Source organism: Taeniopygia guttata, chromosome 8 (assembly GCF_048771995.1).
Source record: "Taeniopygia guttata chromosome 8, bTaeGut7.mat, whole genome shotgun sequence".
NCBI classification, from domain to species: Eukaryota; Metazoa; Chordata; class Aves; order Passeriformes; family Estrildidae; genus Taeniopygia; species Taeniopygia guttata.
Window position 1 is genome coordinate 24033494 of NC_133033.1, and position 19201 is coordinate 24052694.

At 43.4% G+C, this 19201-nt stretch overlaps 1 protein-coding gene across 1 annotated transcript in view; it reads right to left on the reverse strand.

Annotated features, from left to right (window-relative positions):
- NIBAN1 (niban apoptosis regulator 1) overlaps positions 1-19201 on the reverse strand; it is a 55394-nt gene that overhangs the window by 26154 nt on the left and 10039 nt on the right. The window contains exons 2-4 of the mRNA XM_004186200.5: positions 2674-2804; positions 1467-1598; positions 596-710 (exon numbers count right to left, since the gene is read on the reverse strand). Coding sequence (XP_004186248.5) covers positions 596-710; positions 1467-1598; positions 2674-2804 — 378 coding nt within the window. The remainder of the gene's footprint in view (positions 1-595; positions 711-1466; positions 1599-2673; positions 2805-19201) is intronic.

Here is a 19201-nt window from a genome sequence, read left to right on the forward strand (position 1 = left end):
GCACTTAATTTTAAATCCTAGGGATTTAAAGGACTCAAAAAATAAATCCTTGTGTTCAAGTTATCCCTTATCCCTTTCATTATGTGGCATCCCATTCTCCAAATCTGACTGCAATGTGAGAGCCCCTTCCATACAGCCTGAATTTTCTCCATCTTGGTGCAGTGGGGGCAGGCAGGACCACAGCAGTTCCCGACCCAGAAACAACAAAGGCAGAAGCAGCCACCTTCCTGCCCTCTCTGTGGGACTTATTATCAGCTGTGAGTCAACACAGACAGCTGGCATCTAAAAATGGAAACAAATAAACCAGGAATATGAACAAAGCCCGGGAACAATGGTGTTGTGGTTCCTGCCCTGCTTCTGCACAGCTTCCAGCAGCTTGGTGCCGGTATGCTGGAAAAAAGGGAGCCAGCATTTCTCTGAATGTTGGCTTACAGCATCTGCTTTGTTCATCCATTCTGGAGTTGTGCTTGAACTTGGGAAAAGGGCTGTGGGCATCTTCTACTACCCCATTTTAAAATGGGGCCTAAAAGCCTTCGCAGAACAGAGTAAGGAACAGAGCCTGAGTTTTAGCAGTTCAGATTTGAACAGGACTTACCAACAGGGTCTGGAAAATGTTTATCAGACAGCAAATTGTAATCTTCTTCTGAAGTCAGGACTTTGCCTCCTGCAGGAATAACATGATGTTTAGGGCTGGCTCCCTTCTGGTAGGCCTGGAAAATCAACAGAGAGGAAGTATTGTTAAATAGAGATTTAAGGAGAGAGAAAACATAAAATACACAATTCAGTGACAAAGCCAGAAGCTGACTCCATGATCCTTGTGGGTCCCTTCCAGCTCAGGATATTCTATGATTCTAATACATGGGGATATGGCCCAAAGGGTGAATCTTTTTGTCAGGCTAAATTTTGGAAATGTTCCCTAGGCACGTCAAATCTAAAACAAATCTAAACTCTCACTGCGTATCTGCTGTGGTGAGGAGTCAGGGATGGAAGGGAGGGAAAAAGGATGGGATTTTCTCCTGAGCCCAGTTTGTTGGATTTGTCAGCCTGGACTAGCTTGACTATGGCAGCTTCCAGGAAAAAACCTCCACTGTAGCCAGCCTGGAGCCACCCAAATCCTGCTACTTCAGATCCAACTGCATGAGCACAGGGATGTATTACAGGGATATAGAGATGAGAACTGCTCTGGGACAGGCACAGGAAGGTTCAAGTGCTGTTAAAAGTGCTGTTGTTAGTTCTTGCTGACGTATCTGGCCAAGGAATGTCCCATTTGTTAGTTCTGGCCACTTATCTGGCTAAGGCAGGGCACTTAACTCTACCCTCAGCCATCCCTGTGGGGCTTCCACTGGAGCCACCCTGATGCAGACAAAGTTTCACCTCCTATTGCTGAAGGCAAGGCAGCAGCAGCAAATCCACTTGCCATTGGTTTATCTGGAGTGTGCAAGCAGATCCACAGAAGCAGCACTCACCTCTTTGGTCTCAAAGCAATCCACAGTGTAGTCATTTCTGATCACGACGTATCTGTCCTTCCACTTCTTCAGGTCCTCACTGAAATGCAGCAGCTCTGCTTCGTACAGAACTGTCCCAGCTTCCCCCGCAGGCTACAGGGACAATTGGTGACATTTGAGACCCCTCTGCACCACTGACCATCTTGAAGCTTTTATTTCTACATTTCCATAATGCTGCTCTGAGGGCTTTTGAGCCTTCAAATGTAATTTGGAGTCATAAACATCTCTGATTTCAGAAGGTTCTACAGACACAAGCAAATTCTTGTAGCCAAGGTGAGGTGGCGGCAGAAGAGCTCTGCCTTCCAAAATACTGCCAGATTTCTGAGACAGAGATTTATTTACCTTTCAGCTGACAGGCTGAATGCAAGATCAGAGAATCCTGCAGTGGTTTGGGTTGGAAGAGACCTTAAAGATCATCTAATTCCAACCCCTGCAGGATGGCTTCGAGTTCACCACCTCCCATTTTCCACTACATAATGTAAATGTTTCACTGATATGAAAAACAGGGTTTTATTATAACATAGTAAATTGTTTCCAATTTCTTTGTAACGCTTTTGCATCTGTGCTGTAGCAACTGATATGCACCTTTCTGAAAGACACAGATCTTCTATTATCCCACCTCACTGCTTTACCTACTCATTTCAAGAGCATTGGAAATCCATGATTTCCAATATGTTCAGAACATTGAAATTTTTACCTTCTTAATCTTTAAGGCTAGTTCTCTGCATTTTCCTCTTGTAAAGAGACTTGTGTCTCTCTTTTTGTCTCCCCTCTAAAAAACCAGCTTTCCACAGTTCACTCCACAGAGGAAATTATTGCCATCTTCTTTACGGAACCCTGAGCCACAGATGACAGGATTAATTATATTTCCTACATAATCTCTTCCCTGGAACTATGATATCTGTCCCTAGATTTTGCAGAATCTTGCAACCAGCAAGAAGGAACCAGTTTTGTCCAAATGTCCAAATCCTTGTACCAGAAACTCATGTCATGTTTCTCCTCATGCCATGATAAGCAACTAAACAAAACTGAAATACAGATGAATTTTCAGAAGTAAAACTTCAAACCTGCACCCAGATGCAACTTTTCCATCCCAAACCGAAATGACCCAAATCCAACATCTGCACATGCACTTGGGTCTCAGAGAGGGAAATGAGTGTCCTCCTACCCTGGTTTTCAGGAAGCGGGACTGGGAGTGGCGGTGCTGCTCCAGCTCCTCCTGCACGTGCCTGCAGAAAGCCACGGCGTACTGGCGGCGGTAGTGGGGGCTGAAGTTCTTGATGGTGGCCTCGGTTTTTCCTGAGGTGGAACAGAGATTTAAAGGTATTTCATGTACATGGCTTCACAACCTGTAACACAGAACCAAGGCATTTCTCACAGCGACCCGAATTCTTCTCTTTGGAGAAGAGGCAGTTCCAGGGTCCCCTAATAGTGACCTTCCAGGACCTGAAGGGAGCCCACAAGAAAGATGGAGAGAGACTCTGGACAAGGGATGGAGTGACAGGACAAGGGGGCATGGCTTCCCACTGACAGGAGGTTTAGATTGGATAATGGGAAGGAATTGTTCCCAGTGAGGCTGGTGAGACCCTGGCACAGGGTGCCCAGAGAAGCTGTGGCTGTCCCTGAATCCCTGGCAATGTCCAAGGCTAGGCTGGACAGGGCTTGGAGCAACCTGGGCTAGTGGAAGGTGTCTCTGCCCAGAGCAGGGAGTGTAACTGGATGGGCTTTAAGGTCCCTCTAACCCAAACCATTCCATGATTCCATGAGAAAACCTCCTGAATGTACCAAGGGTCACTTGCTGCACAGATCAGGAAACCCTTGGAGATGCATTAGAGGGAATTTGTCCAGGAAAATATTGGGTTTGGGACTTTGTCTTTTCTTCTAAGATCAAGAAAAGAATCCCCCAAATCCATTTCTCTAAGGAAAGATGCTCTCTGCCTCTCCCTGGGACATGCTGCCCCAGAGCCAAGGGTGGTCAAGGCGTGAAAGGGTTTTCAAAGACAACCAGTGACACTGGCTAATGTTCAGCCATAGGGGCCAAGTTTATCACTCACTGAGATTCTAAAGATGACTCAAAGCTCTACAAAATATTTTTCTAGGCTTGGGCACTACAGTCTCATCTTTGTTTTAATGTAAACACATCCTCAGTCGTGCTGCAATAAACACTAATCTGGTATTGTCTCACTGTGATCAAGATCGCATGGGTAACAGCAACAGCAATAAACACACTGAGGTCTCCCTTCTGAGAATCTTAAAACAATTTACAAGCAATTAACTCATTAACCCTACCGAAGAAATTATGGTGCTTTGCAGACAGGGAAGTGAAGCTAAAATTAAAGGCATGTGCATATATGTGACTGAAAGAGTCTGCAGGAATGCAAGAACCAGAACCTGGCCTATGACCTAGAAAGCATCCCAAACATCCTAGATACTGGAGAGATCCCTTTCTTCTTGGTATTAAGGAGCACCATGCCAAAGGGCATTTCTGAGCATACAACAGAGGATTGCAATTTCACATCTCAAGCAACTTAGATGCTTCCAAAATTTAATTTTGTTCTGCCTGGGGGAAAAAACCATCATATTTTCTGTATGAGAAAAGAAAATAGTAATTCTCAAACTAAGACTTTTTAATGGACTCCTAGACCAGGGAGTCTAGGAGTCTAGGACCACAGCATTCCTGAAATGAATTCATGGAAGTGTTCAAGGCCAGGGGCAAGGAGTAATCTGGTTTAGTGGAAGGTGTCACTACCCATGGTAGGGCATGGGACAGGATGGGTTTGAAGATCCATCCCAACACAAACCATTGTGGGATTCCAGGAATTACTCCCTAAATTCCTAACGTGGATGTGCATGAGAAGACAAACCTACCAACTCGCTGCTTCTGCAGGTGAATTTCCAGTGTGATGCAGAACAAGATGCACCCCTCAAGCTCAGGGGCAATGCCAACACTTCCATTCCATAACAGCACCTTTCATTCCAGCCACTCCTGTGTCACCAGCTCAGAGGGGCGAGCTGGAGCCTTCTCCTTCACAAGCACCAGTGTGATTGCTGCCTTCCACTGAACTGGAAGCCCCTTTTGCCCCACTGCTGCCCCATTCCAATCCCACACCAGCACTGGGAGATCTGACACCCTGGAGCCTCTCCAGGCACACGGAGGAGCCGGCTCAGCATTGGCACAGCCATCCCACTCAGCTGGAGGGATGTCAGAAGCAGAGTCAACTCACCACTCATGTAAGGTTTTCACAGAATTACTTGTGGGACTGCACCCAGTGACAATCTGGACTCCAAATCTTTAGCTTTAAGATGGATTTTTAGAGACATACTGATTATAGGATGTGCTTGGGTATAATAGCAGGATATGGTGCTGCTAAAGCAGAATATCCCAGCCCTACAAAAACTAGCCTGCTTTGGGCAGAGGCATAGACTTAATTCTCCAAATAAGGACAAAGTTTCCCAAAACTTTCTTTGCAGAATTTTTTTTCCTCCTGGTCCCAGCCAGCAGTAGGATGTTGTTGGCCCCAGCCCCGGCAGAGTTTCCTGCTCAGGTTTGCCCCTGTTTTGCGCTGTGGCTTTTTCTTTTCCAGCTCGCATCATCCTCTCAGTTTGTTAGAGAGGGCTCTGGGACACTGCACCTCACTTGGCTACTGCCTGCATCCTGCAGTAAAAGTTTGTAGAGGAAGTGGGACAAAGAATAAAATTCTGGTGTTGGGAAAAAACTTGCAACAATCACAGGAAATACCTGTGATTTTGGCAAAGATTCTCAATTAAGGCTAAATGGCCTCAGAAGTGTCATTCTTCACTGTCAGTACTGCTTAGATCAGCTTAAAGCACAATGACTGAAGAGAAAGAAACTCTGCAATTCACAACATATACGTCAGAAATAGGACATGGACGATGTAATTTTTATGTGCAGACTATATTTATGACAAATCAAAACAAGAATCAAGAGGCAAATGTTTCTGGTTGTTTCTTCCAATCTTCACACTACTTGTTGCAAAGGAGTTTTGCATTAAAAATACTCCTCCCTCTTAAAATTAGCAGAAAAGTTTATTTAAAGAGATTGTGAGTGGACCTGGCTTTGCAGGGCTCAGCTGAACAGGAATTTCAGTGCTACCTGAAAGTGGGAAGAGAAGCAGACAGTCCCTTGATCCATTGTTCTTCAATGGATATTTAAACTCTTTTGGTTTACAGAAAATAAAAATACGCTCTCTGAAAATAAACATGATGGAAATAGTCCTGAGTAACAGAAACTCTTCCCATGAAACGATAACATGGGGCACCTGGAGATAAAATACTCCAGGGCAATTGAAAAATGAGTTCCCCTAATTCTTTTCCAAATTTAGTGTGGCTGGCTTAGTCAGAGCTGTTTATATGGAGCACAGCCAATGCTCCCACTTGGCTGGTCTGGCAATGGCACAGCTCCAGCCTATATAAATGGGACTTGAAGCCCAGCAGCTGGGATGTTTATCCTGGGAGAATGAGGAGCCTGATCAGCTCCAGGAGGAGCCTGCATGCAACCTCCTGCTCATGTGCTGGGCCAGGAGTTGGACTCAGTGATTGGTCCCTGAGGGATCCTTCCTACTTGGGATATTCTGTGATTCCCTGAACCAAAATTACCAACAGGAAAAGACAACTGTGATGGAGGTGGAAGGATATCTATCAAATTAACATGGCAAGGGTCTGTTCCTCCTTTGCCGAGGGTTTAGATCCTGCTCCAAAATAAACATTGCTAATACTTCATGATGCACCTCCCACTCTGTAGCATGACCACAAAACTTTAGCAGGAATTATGATACCTCTTTTAAGACTAAAACCAAATGTCATTGCACTGAGAAACAAGAAACATCTACCTGTTGCCCCCTGGAAATCAACCCCAGATTTTTTTTCCTTGCTTTTCCCCTGCCTTTGACCTTCTTAATTGTGTCACCCATGTTGGACACTTGTATGTAACTCCAAGTCATCAGGCCTGCAGAATGGCCTCAAATACCCAAATTTATAGTGGGGGTTTCACTGCTTGTATTGAAATAACTGACATACAGCTTTTGCAAACAAGGGCACTCTTCAGCAAGTTCTCCCAGGAATGAATTCCTGCTGGTCTAGTCACCAGCTCCCAGTGCAGCCTATCCAGCTCACCCTGCCACATCTCCCTGCTCTCAACAACATTGCCACGTGGCCAGTCCAGGTGCAGGCCAGGAAAACTCAGGAAAAAAGGTCAGAAAACAATAACTTCTTGGCTGGCACACAAGAGAGTGATTGCTCACACTCCCAGAACTTCAGCCATTTGGAAGTTAAGAATGGAAAGAGGGAAGGACTTGCCATAAAAGCTATTTCACTTAAATATTGGTGTTTGGCAGTAAGACGACCCTTCCAAGAGTAGGAAAATGTTCACAATCCTTCCCCTTCACAGCACAATTGCCTTTCTCAGCACCTTTTGGAAAGGATTTCCAAATATACCATGACCATTGATATGAATCTCTTTGGAGGTCTGGGGCCTGACATACCTTCTTACACCATTTAAGCCCTAGGGGACATAAATGTAAAGGAAGTAGATTATTTGCTGCATTAAAACAAATCCTGGACCAAAAAAAAATTAAAAGAAATAGGCACTGTGTGTGCTGAATGTCAGTACACCCAGTACTTCAAACAAGTAAAGCAGTGAGACAGAGCAGGAACCTTGTCTTATTTCCTCCAACAGATCATGAGCAAAACTGTCAGAAAACAATCTAAATGCTCATCTGATCATACCCACACAGTGCTCCACAAGCTAGGATGTAACCCACAACTGGGGGCATCCTTTCAAATGATAAACTAAAAACCAGTTAATCTGGTTTTTACAGTTTATGTACTGTTTGCAAATGCATATAGTACATAAACTGTACTTAATGCAAATTGAGCTTTTAAATTACTACTGTCCATCCATCCATCTACTTTTCTATCCAAAAATACAATCTTATTCTCACAGACCATCATGGTATGAGCAAAATGAGTTAACAAAATAATTCCAGTGTTCAGCTCCTGGGCCAACTTCATCCCAAGTCCGAGAAAAGCACAACTCTGATTGAGGTAAACATATGAAATTGCAGATGCTCTATGTAAGTCCTGAAAGTTGTCAGTACTGGTAGCTCTGAAATGGGCTGGATGCTCAACAGGAAGGGAAGGAAGCAGTCACTCACCATAAAAACTGCTTTTACTCAGATCACCTGTTCACTGCAAGCATCATTATCAGTTGCTAAATGCATCTGGTAGCCAGAAAACCTGTGAAAGTGATTCTGTTTGGCATATCCTGACAATGCCCACCACTTTCTAGTGTATAGAACAGTGTAGTGGGATTTACAAGTGATTCCCTCTTTCCTTCAGTCTTCTTCCTTGTGCAGTACTTACAATACCACCCACGAAGTGTTTAAGTTCAAGTGCTCCCAGACTTTACCTAGGAAGGCAATGTAAACTACTCTTGATGTTGAAAGCAGAACTTATTTTAATCTTTATTTGTAGAAATAGTATTTCAATTATCTGTGTCATGACTTAATACCTGTTGTGACAAAAAGGGATGTCAGACACAAATCCCAGGTTCTGATTTGGGTGGATCACCTCTCACAGGTTTGTTTGCACTCAGCCAAATCCAGCAGCTCTGGCTGGTGGAGCCACCCCTCTTTCCCACACAGGAACATGTGGTTTGCACCTGGTAAAATACTGAAACCAATTATTTATCCCAGCCTTGGTTTATATTAATGGAGACTGCTCTCAATAAAACCTTACAATTCTGTGACTCCAGTGGCGTGCACACCCCTCAAATCACCTGTTTGCCATGCTGGCAAAATGCCTGTTAGTCACCCAAAACACAGTGCAGAGGAGTGGGCAACACCCATCACACCTCGAATCAGCCTCCCCTCTAGTCTCAGCATATAGCACTCCTCAGGTGCTTAGTCCATCCTCTCTAGAGGAAAAAGCTAATGCTGTCTTGTGAAAAAATCAGATTTTTTTCGCAAGTTTGGCAGCTGAGACTGGGGGTGTGATATCTGTGCTCCACCAAAAGCAAAGCTTTTGTTTCACAGCAGGCTAAACAAACACGTTTTTAAGTTCATCCAGACATGATCCCTGGAAAAAGAGGTGCCAAAAGTAAGAGGTTCCATTCTAACCTCGCAGATCATCCTTTCTACAATTTTACTCCTATACTTTATTCTTCCTCAAGTGCTCTGCTACACAAGGCTGAATTTTGTACTGAGATGGACAATTACCCCACAGATTTCCGAAGGTTTACATACTTATGCTGCTCCCAGGCAGCTTTGGGAGCATCTCGCATTCAGAGGGAGCAGACTGAGCTCAGTGAGACCTCATGCACTCTATAAAAGTGTTTGTTTTGTGAAAAGTAGCTTGTGATCTAACTAATGCAGCTTGCTGGTTTAAGTCAATTCTGAATGCTGTCTGATTGTGAAAAATCAAGAACAAACAGCAGAGCACAGATCCTGCACAAACACAGAGTGGCTCTTGGGTCAAATCCAGAGACTCATTCCTGCAGCTGGCTCTCCCTTCCCCTGCTCCCACTGCCCAATCCTTCTTTATGGGAGAAGGAAGATTTCACAAATTGCCTTTGCACTTCTGTCAGGCTAAAAAATCCTAATAATCACGAATAACATAAACGTCAGTGCTTGTGGTTGCTCAGGCTGAAACAAGCCAAGGGTTTGATTAACACTGTGTCAGATAAGCTTATCTCAAAGGCTGCTAAAATCTACCCTTTCTTGGTAATGGGGCTAGAAGCAGCAACTCTCTGTATAAAAACAATTACTCATGGTCAGATTCAACTAAAATAAGGTCTGACAAGACTTTATTTATAAGCTTCTTTCACAGCACCAGAAGGACTTGGGATTTAATAACCAAATGAACCCAATCTAATTCCTGGAGAGGGTCACATGAAACTAATCTATGATTTGTGATAAATAAATTTGGTGAAGGTCACTGGTTTTCAAGTTTTGGGGTATTTTTCAACTCCCTGAGCCACAAGTTGAGTCACTCCTGGGGACATCAGGCATGTCTTGAGCAGCTTTCTCCAATCCACATCTCAGCACCACGTTATACGTCACTGGAGGTCACACAAAAATGTTTCTTGGGAACATTTAAACAGCATTCCAAAAATGTAAGCCAATGCTGCATCACCCTCTAAATCAGGATGATGTATTCCCCCTTCCCTCCCTTTCAGGTGACAATTACCTCACTGCCCAACCATCCACAAGACAAAATGACAAAAAGACACAGAGACATAGATAACAAAAAATAATCACCTTCATGACATTAGTTGAAGCTTTTTTTAAATATATATATTGATATTTATACAGTCACACGCACCTTCAAAAGATTATTTCCATGCAGTGCTTGGCATATGCTCATACAAATCTAAGAGATATTTTTACTAATTTCTTCTTTCTTAATTACTTTGCCAAATTATACCACAGTACATGGCTCTATCACAAAATTACTCCAGGGAGTACATGACATTGGCCAAAGCTGTGAGTACACACCTTTCCATGAGGAGCTTCATTTACACTGAGGTTTCCTTACCTTAGTAATGAATTCCCTTTATTCCCTCACCATCAGCCCAGATGGACTCTTCAATATACCCTATTTCCCACAAAATAATCACTTTTTAAGCACTGCAGCAGAAGGCCATTATTCCATGGCAGGATTTTATTCCATTTCTCTTCAACAAACACACAAACTGCACAAAACAGAGTAACAAAATGAAAATAATGGTAACATTGGAACCTCTTTTCTTACAATTTTCCTCATCAGTTCTAAGGCATTTGCTTCACTTTTGGCTCCTGTATACACTGAAAATGAGTAAATACCATGATTTGCAAAGGATTTTCAGCTAAGCCTATGCACAAGAAGGGTAAAACCAAGAGTAATCTCTAAACAGAGGTCTCAAAGCAAGGACATTTACTTTAATGATCTCCCCACACAACCACACTGCTTGATTTTATCACAGGCAATAATTCCAACCTCAGAGCCCCTTCTTGCCACTCTGATCCCTACAGCAACACCAGGGTGAACACACAGATTTTAACCCAAACAAGCACCATTCAGATCTTTGAAGCCCAAGGTCATACTCATATCACATTTTTGCCTATTGGGACCATTTTCTAGTTTCACTTGCTTTGCTTTGCATGTGCCAACACCTCCTCGCCTTGGTCCTCTGTAGGGCAGCAACTGTGAAAGGGCATTCTGAGGGGGACAAAGAGCCAACTTTTTGTGAAAATCAATAAAAAGTCAATAATTTTATTCCTCTTTCCCCTCTTTTAAAAAGGACAAAAATTTATACATATATATATGTGTGTGTGTGTATATAATATTAAGCTTCTAATAAAACTTTACAGTATAGGAAGAGGAGTATGCAAAATGCAATTCACATTCCAAAGAATTTTTAATTTTTTTACCTGACTTCCCACATGACATTCAGCTTGAACAACAGACATGGAAACATTTTTCATTTGCATACATATTTAGTAATTTGTTCAGGCTCTCACTAGTTTCAGGTTATAATACTGGAATATGACTGCAGGAAAATGTAACTCGACAGAGCAAAACAATTGGGCAGAGGATGGGAGAACTAACTTAAAAGTTTGAGTGAAGCTTGTAAAATGTCTTTAATGTGTCATATTTTGTTGTTACAAAGCTTATAAAAATCTCTTTGATCTGTTATATATTTTGTTGTCACACAGCAGGGTGATACAATAGGATCATTTTCTGACATCACATGGACTTTGCTGGCCATGCAGATGCTACAGCAAGAATTGTTCGAGGCTGACACAACCTATAAGACAAAAATGTTCCACAGCACTACACTATGGTGAATCCTTCAAAGCCTTAGCTAAGACAAACTAGACAAACCCTCCTTGCTGGTAGTCTGTTCTCATGTTCAGAAAAATAACATAATAGCTCTAAAAGTGTTTGCTAAATCTTTAGAAATAAATTGATTTTGAAAAGATTGCATTCATTCCTTTGCAAGGAATGCTGTCAGGCTTTAAAAGGGTCTATACTCATGCAACTGAAGGTCGCCCCTTTCACAAACAAACTCTTCTCTATCTCTCCATGGATGGTAATGTCCCTCAGGAAATCCACACTGTTCACTTTTCACTCTGCAGGAGAGACAGGAGTAAGCACTGATGCCTCATCCTGTGGGAAAGGTTTCTTCACAAGACTGCTAAAAAGCATCAATTAAGGTAGAATTTAGAAGACAAGTGTATAATTATTATATGAAGCTGCTCACCCAACCCTGTGTAAGAAAGTTTTTTCTGTGCTTATTACAGATGGGGAAGGGAAACCACAGCTCTGTGATGCAACAGATCAGCTTTATAATTCAAATTAGTGCAGAAACACTGGGAAGTGGCACCAGAGCATCAGCCCCCGATCCAGGCTCCTTCAAGATAGGGGGGCACAAAGGGAGCAAGATGCACTGAGGCTGCAAAGAGAGACCTTGACCACATCTCCTCTGACTCCTCAATCTTGGTCTGGTTCTCTCTCTCACACTTTACTCTGACACTCCCATAGCAGCTGCTGCTGCCCCAAAGTCCCACTTCAGGACAGGTCACAGCCTTTTGTTCTCTTCCAGCTGTGAAATGGGTGCAAAAGGAAGAAAATTGGCCTCTTCCCTTGTGAAACCAATGAAACCACTCCAAAAGCCCCTACTAAATCTGGTCCAGGGACAATTCAAGGGAAGAAGCAGAGAAAACGAGGCAAATGAAAACAAAATGAATGGGAAAGGACAAACAGAAGATGGGAGATGGCTCTCTGGCTGCCTGGGGCTTCTCAACATGGGAGACCTGGCAGTGGCCCCCTTTTCCCTCTTTCCTCCCATTCAAAGTTGAACAAGGCCATAATCAAGATCTCAGTATTTCCACAGCACTGTAAAAGAATAAAACGAACTGATCAAAACATTTTGGGGCTTTTCTTTGGCAAAGCTAAAAGGACCCATTAAACTTCATGAATCATTCCTTACTTAATAGAGGTCATGCCTTTGATTCCTTCTAAATTAAAGCTGGGATCTTACTAATAAAAATACACCTTCTGCTACCAAATCGAGAATAATTCCCAAAATTTGATCCTGAAAAGAGGTCAAGTAAAAACGTAAACAAACCCTAACTTTCTGCAGCTGCAGCAGTATCAAAGATGAAGGATTACCTTTACATTCCCCAGGTTTGCTGTTCCTACAACCCACCAGTGCTAGCAACCCACATTTCCAGAGGCAGAAACACTCCCAGGTGACAGGGGCATAGCTTAGGGGAATGCAAGGAAAAAGGGAAACCAAAAAACTGAGATCAGAAAGAATTTGATGTAAATGCCACAGAGGACACAACACTCTTCTCACGGTCTCTCCTGTGCAAATGTGGGGGTTTAAGGCCTCTTTGTTCCAGCACACAGAAGTATTTCTTTTCTTTTTCAGGCTATTTTTAACCATCACTCAGAGAAAGGCCAGAGCCCAACGGAGTGTCTGACTGAGAGTGTCTGACTGCAGCTCGCAGACAGGCACATCCACAGTGTCACTTGCTGTGACAGGAAGGTGGTGACACATCTCTGTAGGGCCCAGTTGCCTTGTTTCCTCCCTGGGGCTGGTTTCACCAAAGCCCACTTTTATTCAGTGAAATCAGCTCAGAGGGGTTCCATCCAGCCACCTGCCCTGCCAAGTGCTGTGCATTATTCTTCTTCCTCCTAGACCACTTTCAGATCCTCAAACAGTCATAAAAGCATCACAGGGAGGACAATAGTTACCACTGGTGTTTGTTTGCTCCATTTCTAAGAGGACTTCCCAGGAAGAAGCTCCACTCAGCTATTGTCCCTCTCACTAAGCCTGTGCTTGAGGCTCCTTGGCTGCTCTGATCTTCCGCCCCAATGTTTCAATGCTCCTTCCTTCTTGGAAAAAAAAAAAGGGGAGATAAGTTGCCTCATTTCCTCTCCATTTATCTTTCACAAGCTTAAAAGGGCTTGTGACAACATGACTTGAAAGGAAAAAACCAAATCTAAACCACCTTCTCCCTGTGCTGTGTTTGTACAGTAGGACCACGTGAGGTCTGGCCTCAGAAAGGCAGCTGGGCAGGTTATTATTAAGAAAAGGAAATTTGTTCCTGAGAATTTATTGGGAAACGGGCTGGTCAGATCTCTTCTGCTGGTTCACAGTGCCTCTGGAGGCCTTCATGGCCCTCCATGTACAGACACACCAAACTCACCTGCCTGTACACCAGGACCTGGGGCAACACTTAACCAACCAGAAGATGTTCAAGGCTTGGGTTTGTACCCATGGTGACAATGCTTCAGCCAGTGCCAAAATAATAGAATTGGCAAATTTAACAGTTTGCTTCCATCTCTCACACCTTTGTATGACTGGTTATGCAGCTCCAGTTTTGTAAGTCTCAGCTCTTCCATCAAAGGTCTCCGTGAAGTTCTCCCCGTCAACCCAATCTGAGCTCCTGCCACTGTGGATGCTGATACATTCTCTCTTTCTGAAGAAGAGTATGTTTCACTTGACTGTATCAAAACTCTAATTCTTCATCTTTCTGTGTTTTGCAAAATGCTTTATTTACAGCACCAAGAAAAAAGCAGCCCTAAGAATGCAATATGCAAGAGCTGTGTGATAAGGGTTTTATGTAGCAAATTTATGTCTATCAGATCACATTTTCATTTTGTGAATGCAGAAGTAATCACTAGTAATGTGACTTTAAACATATTTAGCCCCTGTCTTAACAATGCTCATTCTGAGTCTCATCCAAACCTGAATTCCTCCAAAGGCTGCCTGCATTTCCTCACTAGAGCTACATTTCAAGCCATGTTTGCATTCTTCAAGGGTGCCTTAAAGGCAGCCTGTGGCTTTCTGAGAAAAAAATGCAGGGAAAACCACATAAACCCATTTTCTGTCTTCATTTGAGTTGATGGGACTTCACCAGACTGATAAGGTGAAAGATGAGTCCTGAATTTCTATGAAATATTTTCTCACCTAACAGCATCCAGTGGTTGCAAACACCCTGAAGAGCTCCTGAATCCACAACAACCTTTCAGAGTTTTTCCACCCCATATTACTACTCCCACAGACCTTTACTATACAATCAATCATCCCTGCCAACGAGGTGCTGCTCATGCAGCAGCAGAACTTTTTGCTACCCTAGACATTGTTTCTCTGCTATTTGCCCTTTCAAGTGTCTCTGAGCCAACTGTTTCACCAACTGTTTCACCACAGCTTTTGCATAAACCCAGCAGCTTCACACAAACAGGCAGGCTCTTGATCAAGGAAAAAGCAGAGCAGTAAAAAGTGTACTAGAACAAGAATTCTGGAAAAATGTATTCACAAAACCCACCAATATGATTCATCGGGTTGTTCCAGTGAAAAAATACAGACAGTGTTGAAAAAATGGATCTCACGGTCTCTGCTCTACTCCGAACTTTACTAGCAAAAGTGCATCAACCCTGCATAAACAAATCAGTCAGGCTGAACCTCTGGCTCCAAAGGTTTGGGCTTAAATGGAGTCAGGACTTTTTCTTCACCAGTCTGAGAAATGCCGAGGTCAGGACACAAAACACAGATTTAACACCTGGTTTCCAATTCTGCTTGCAGGCAGGTCCCTCTGAGGGGCATGTGCCTTAGCCAAGAGCCACAAATCCATAGTGCAGGAGATGACAGTCATCTTACAATGCCTTTTGAACAAGAAATGAGGTCAGGTCCTTCTGCTGTAATTACTTCCCCTTTAGAAGCACCCCTGGCACTAAGAAGATACACACACTGAAAATTCAAAGGCATCTTTTCAAAGTTACTTTTGCTGCCACTGGTGTGAGGCAACTCCTCCTGTTTCCAGAACAGCTGGTACTAACCACCAGTTGCCAGGTGGGTGCTCAGCACCTCTGAAGCCAAGCTGAAGCTCTAAATGCCAGCTGGCGTTCTAGAATTACAATTTTTGTTGGGGTGTATTAAAAATATCTGCTTAGTGTGCTTAAGAAGAACCTGCTGAGAGAAACACGAAAGCATCAGATCTTACCTCATTCAAGAATGACTAGTATAGAGCAACACCAACAAAGTCAGAGATCATCATGCAGCCCTGGCTTCCAGACTGAGCAGACACCCTGACATGCTTTTTAAACTCCTAATCTCTGAGGGCTCCTCTGATTTGTAAAATAGCATATCTTGAAATTGAAATAAAACACAGAAATGTAGTCAAGACACGCACAATTCAGAGGTAAAACTTTCCTGAGCCAGCAAACATGACTTGTTTTTTTTAAAAAAGGTATTCAAATAAACATAGAAACCTCTTAAGTGCATTAGATCCACTTTTTTTTTTTTTTCAAATCTGCTCTGGCAAACTCATTTTTTAAACATACATTCTTCTTTGCTTGTCTACTGTATGTAAATTGCATATATTCTGATTAACATTATTCAGCCCAGATTAATTACACATCAGAGAGATGCCTAATAAGCTCATCTTTAAACTCTGCAAAACTAAAAAAAGATCCCAAGTATACTTTATGAATATAGGGTGGCATCAGCTGACAAATATATGGCACAATCAATTTTATTGTGGTTGCAAACAAGAACCACATGAATGAATGTTATGGGCTTGTCTTTGCATTATTCGGGATGATAGGACTTCTGAAGGAAAGCAAGAGTGTGTTGTGGAATTGTGAGACTGTGAAGATAAAAGCAAATCAGTCACACACAATATGGTAAAGAAAATACACAAAATAAGGAAAACTGCATTTTACCAGCAGTGGGCACTTCACTGGAAGATTCCATAAGGTTTTCTGAATCAAACAGCTGCTACAAGAAGTAGCAATGAATCAAAACACTTGGATTTACAACTAGAATTGACAAAGAAATATTTTCAGTTAGTATAACCATATTGTTTTAGACTTACTTCAGACAAAAGCTATTTTAACAGGAAAACCTGTCTTAGCCAACAGCTGGAAAGCTCATAGCCTTATTCTGGAAGGAAGGGGGACTGCTGCTTTTTACAGATGTCTCCATTCTCATCATCCAAACAGAGTTAAATCTCTGAATAGAGAGATGGGCCCCATCTGAAATGCAGCTCTCACATCCTCCCAGGGCTGTGCACACTCACAGCCCTGGCACCGATTCAGCCAAGGCAACCAAACACAATGGCCACAGAAACTCAGCACTGTGCAGCACCCTCAGAGGCAGCCCGAGTTCTGGGGTAGCCCCTCATCCCATCCTACAGCAGCACTCCAGACACTCAGCAGTCAGAGAGGCTGGGCTTTATTCAAAAGCAGCTCTTTTGCAGATGGTAACAATCAAACCCAGCCAGTGCTTCCCTCCACTGCTCAGCCCCAACACCCTGTGAGATCCAGGTTTAGGAGCAGCCCCCAAGGCAAGCGTCAATTTGGTTTATGGTCACAAAAGTAACACCTGCCAATGCCAAATGCTACAAAAAGAGCAACTTTTCAGTTGACCACACTTCCTGCTGCCTGAACATTTAAGGCACGCAAAAAAAAAAATGTGCAGCAAGAGATGAGTAACTAACAAACCACAGCTCTTGCTCAAAACTACCACGTAGTATTTTACACTCTTAGCAACACATTGGTGTGGGACGTTTGTTTATGCTGGTAACTCCTCTGTCTCCCAGTGTAGTATCAGCTTTAGTCATCCCCGTTCTGGTGTGGGATGTGATGAGCTGCTTCGTGTTTTTTCCAGATGTAAGGGGAGATGGTGCTGATTTCAGATGGGGCCTTCCTCCTTCATTCATCAGAACTCAGCTTCTTCCTTGAACAAACCCAGTGCTGCCTCAGTTTTTGATGTCACCACTACGTGGTGGTGGGAGCACCATGAACACACCAAGCCCAGGCTCCAAAGTCTTCCCCAGAAACTTCTTTTGTCTCAGCTCTTGGGTGTGTGTCACGTGAAATACAGCCTCAGTTTTGTTCTGGGCACTCTTCCTCCCCACTGCTTCCCTTGGGTTTGCAGGACATCATGGAAACACAGAATACCAGAATCATTCAGGTTGGAAAACCCTCCCAGACCACTGAGTCCAACCTGTGCCCAATACCCACCATGTCACCAGCCCAGAACACTGTGAGACATGTCCAGACAGATGGAGCACAAGGAGCAGTAAAGTTACTTTCCTTTACAAGCACACCTAAAAACACCATCTTCTACCTCATATGTATCTGTCCTATTCATTGTAGAGCTCTCAAAGTTTGTGGCACCGTGAGCTGAAAATAGCAGGAACTTGATTTATATGTAAAAGCAGGTAACCACCACCCCAGAGAAGCAGATCTATGTCTACTGCAGAATGTAAAGCTGGACAAAACACGTGGCACTTACAGAACAAGCTCACACAAGGCTCCTGCCACCTTCTTTTCCTGATATAGAAGCGCTGAGTGCCTGAGCACAGCAACAGCCTGGCTGGAAACTTGGGGAGAGCATCAAAATCGCCAGTTCCCAAAAAAATTAGGCACCAGGTTCGTCAAGCCCCAAATTAACATTAAGAGCCATAGCTCCTCGTGCATGAAATCAAACAGCAGCAAGATCAGCCAAGCAATGGCTGCACAGCACTTTGTAGCTTGGCAGGTGTACAGGAAATCCCAGAAGGAAAGAATAATACCCAAGCAATGAATCTGGGACTTCCTACTGAATGAAGCAGTAGAAAAACACACCAAAGATAAGTCTTTGCACCCTGGTCTCCTTCAAGCATCAGCAATGAGTTCAGGGCTTCAGATCCACGGAGGTTTTCCACTCCCACTTAAGCCTGTAAGGTACAAAGCTGTGTTTGCTTTGCCCATGGCTGTCCAAGAGCTGCTGGTAGCTGTGGGGTTTGCAGTTTTTTCTAGCCTGCACCGAGGGCAAACGTGGAAGCAGCAGGGTTTGGTCCAGCAGGAGAAGATGGGCAGTGGCTGGAAACTTCCTCTCCCACTCCCTCCAGTTTCCCTTACTCTACCTCTGTGACTCCCAAATCCTTCCCTGCCTGCAGGCCATGCCTGTTCTGCTCAAAAGAACATCCAAAGAGAGGAGATCATGTTTTCTTTAGTTTAAGTCACAAAAAAACCAACCAACCAAACAAAAAAAAACCACCAAAAACAAACAAACCCCCCAAAACCCCAAAAAACCCCAAAACAAAAAACCCCCACAAAACAAACCACCAACCCCCTCTCCCCAAACTCCAACAAACCAAAGCCAAACAAACCAACAAAACAAACAAACAAACAAACAAAACCCCATCCATTTAAGCTGCAGTTTTCTCAATATGGAATTTGGGACAGATGCTCAACATGGAAACTTCAATCTGGACAGCTGAAGGCTGGCAAAGCCTCATCTGCAACTGCAAACACAAACACTGGGAAGTGTCTGGCAGACTAAATTACAGTGATATTACTTTACAGAATATTCTTTAAAAAGCCTTTTTGTCCTTTCTTTTGCATAGACCCCGCCATTAAATCTTTGCCTGGGGATGATGAAAACTTGCCTTTCCTCTAATGTGACCACTGCAATATTGGAATATCAAGTGAAAGTACATAAAGAGCCTCTGTATCATGCTCAGTAAAAGCAAGCTGGTCTTCAGACAATGTTCACCCAAGGTATTTAACATCCCAAATCCTGCTCCAAGCCTGGTGTCTCCAGTTACCAACATCACAACAATGCCCTGCAGAGAATCACAGCACAAACAGCAACTGTGGTTTCATGCAGAGGAAGGGAAGTACCATGTAAAGCTTTA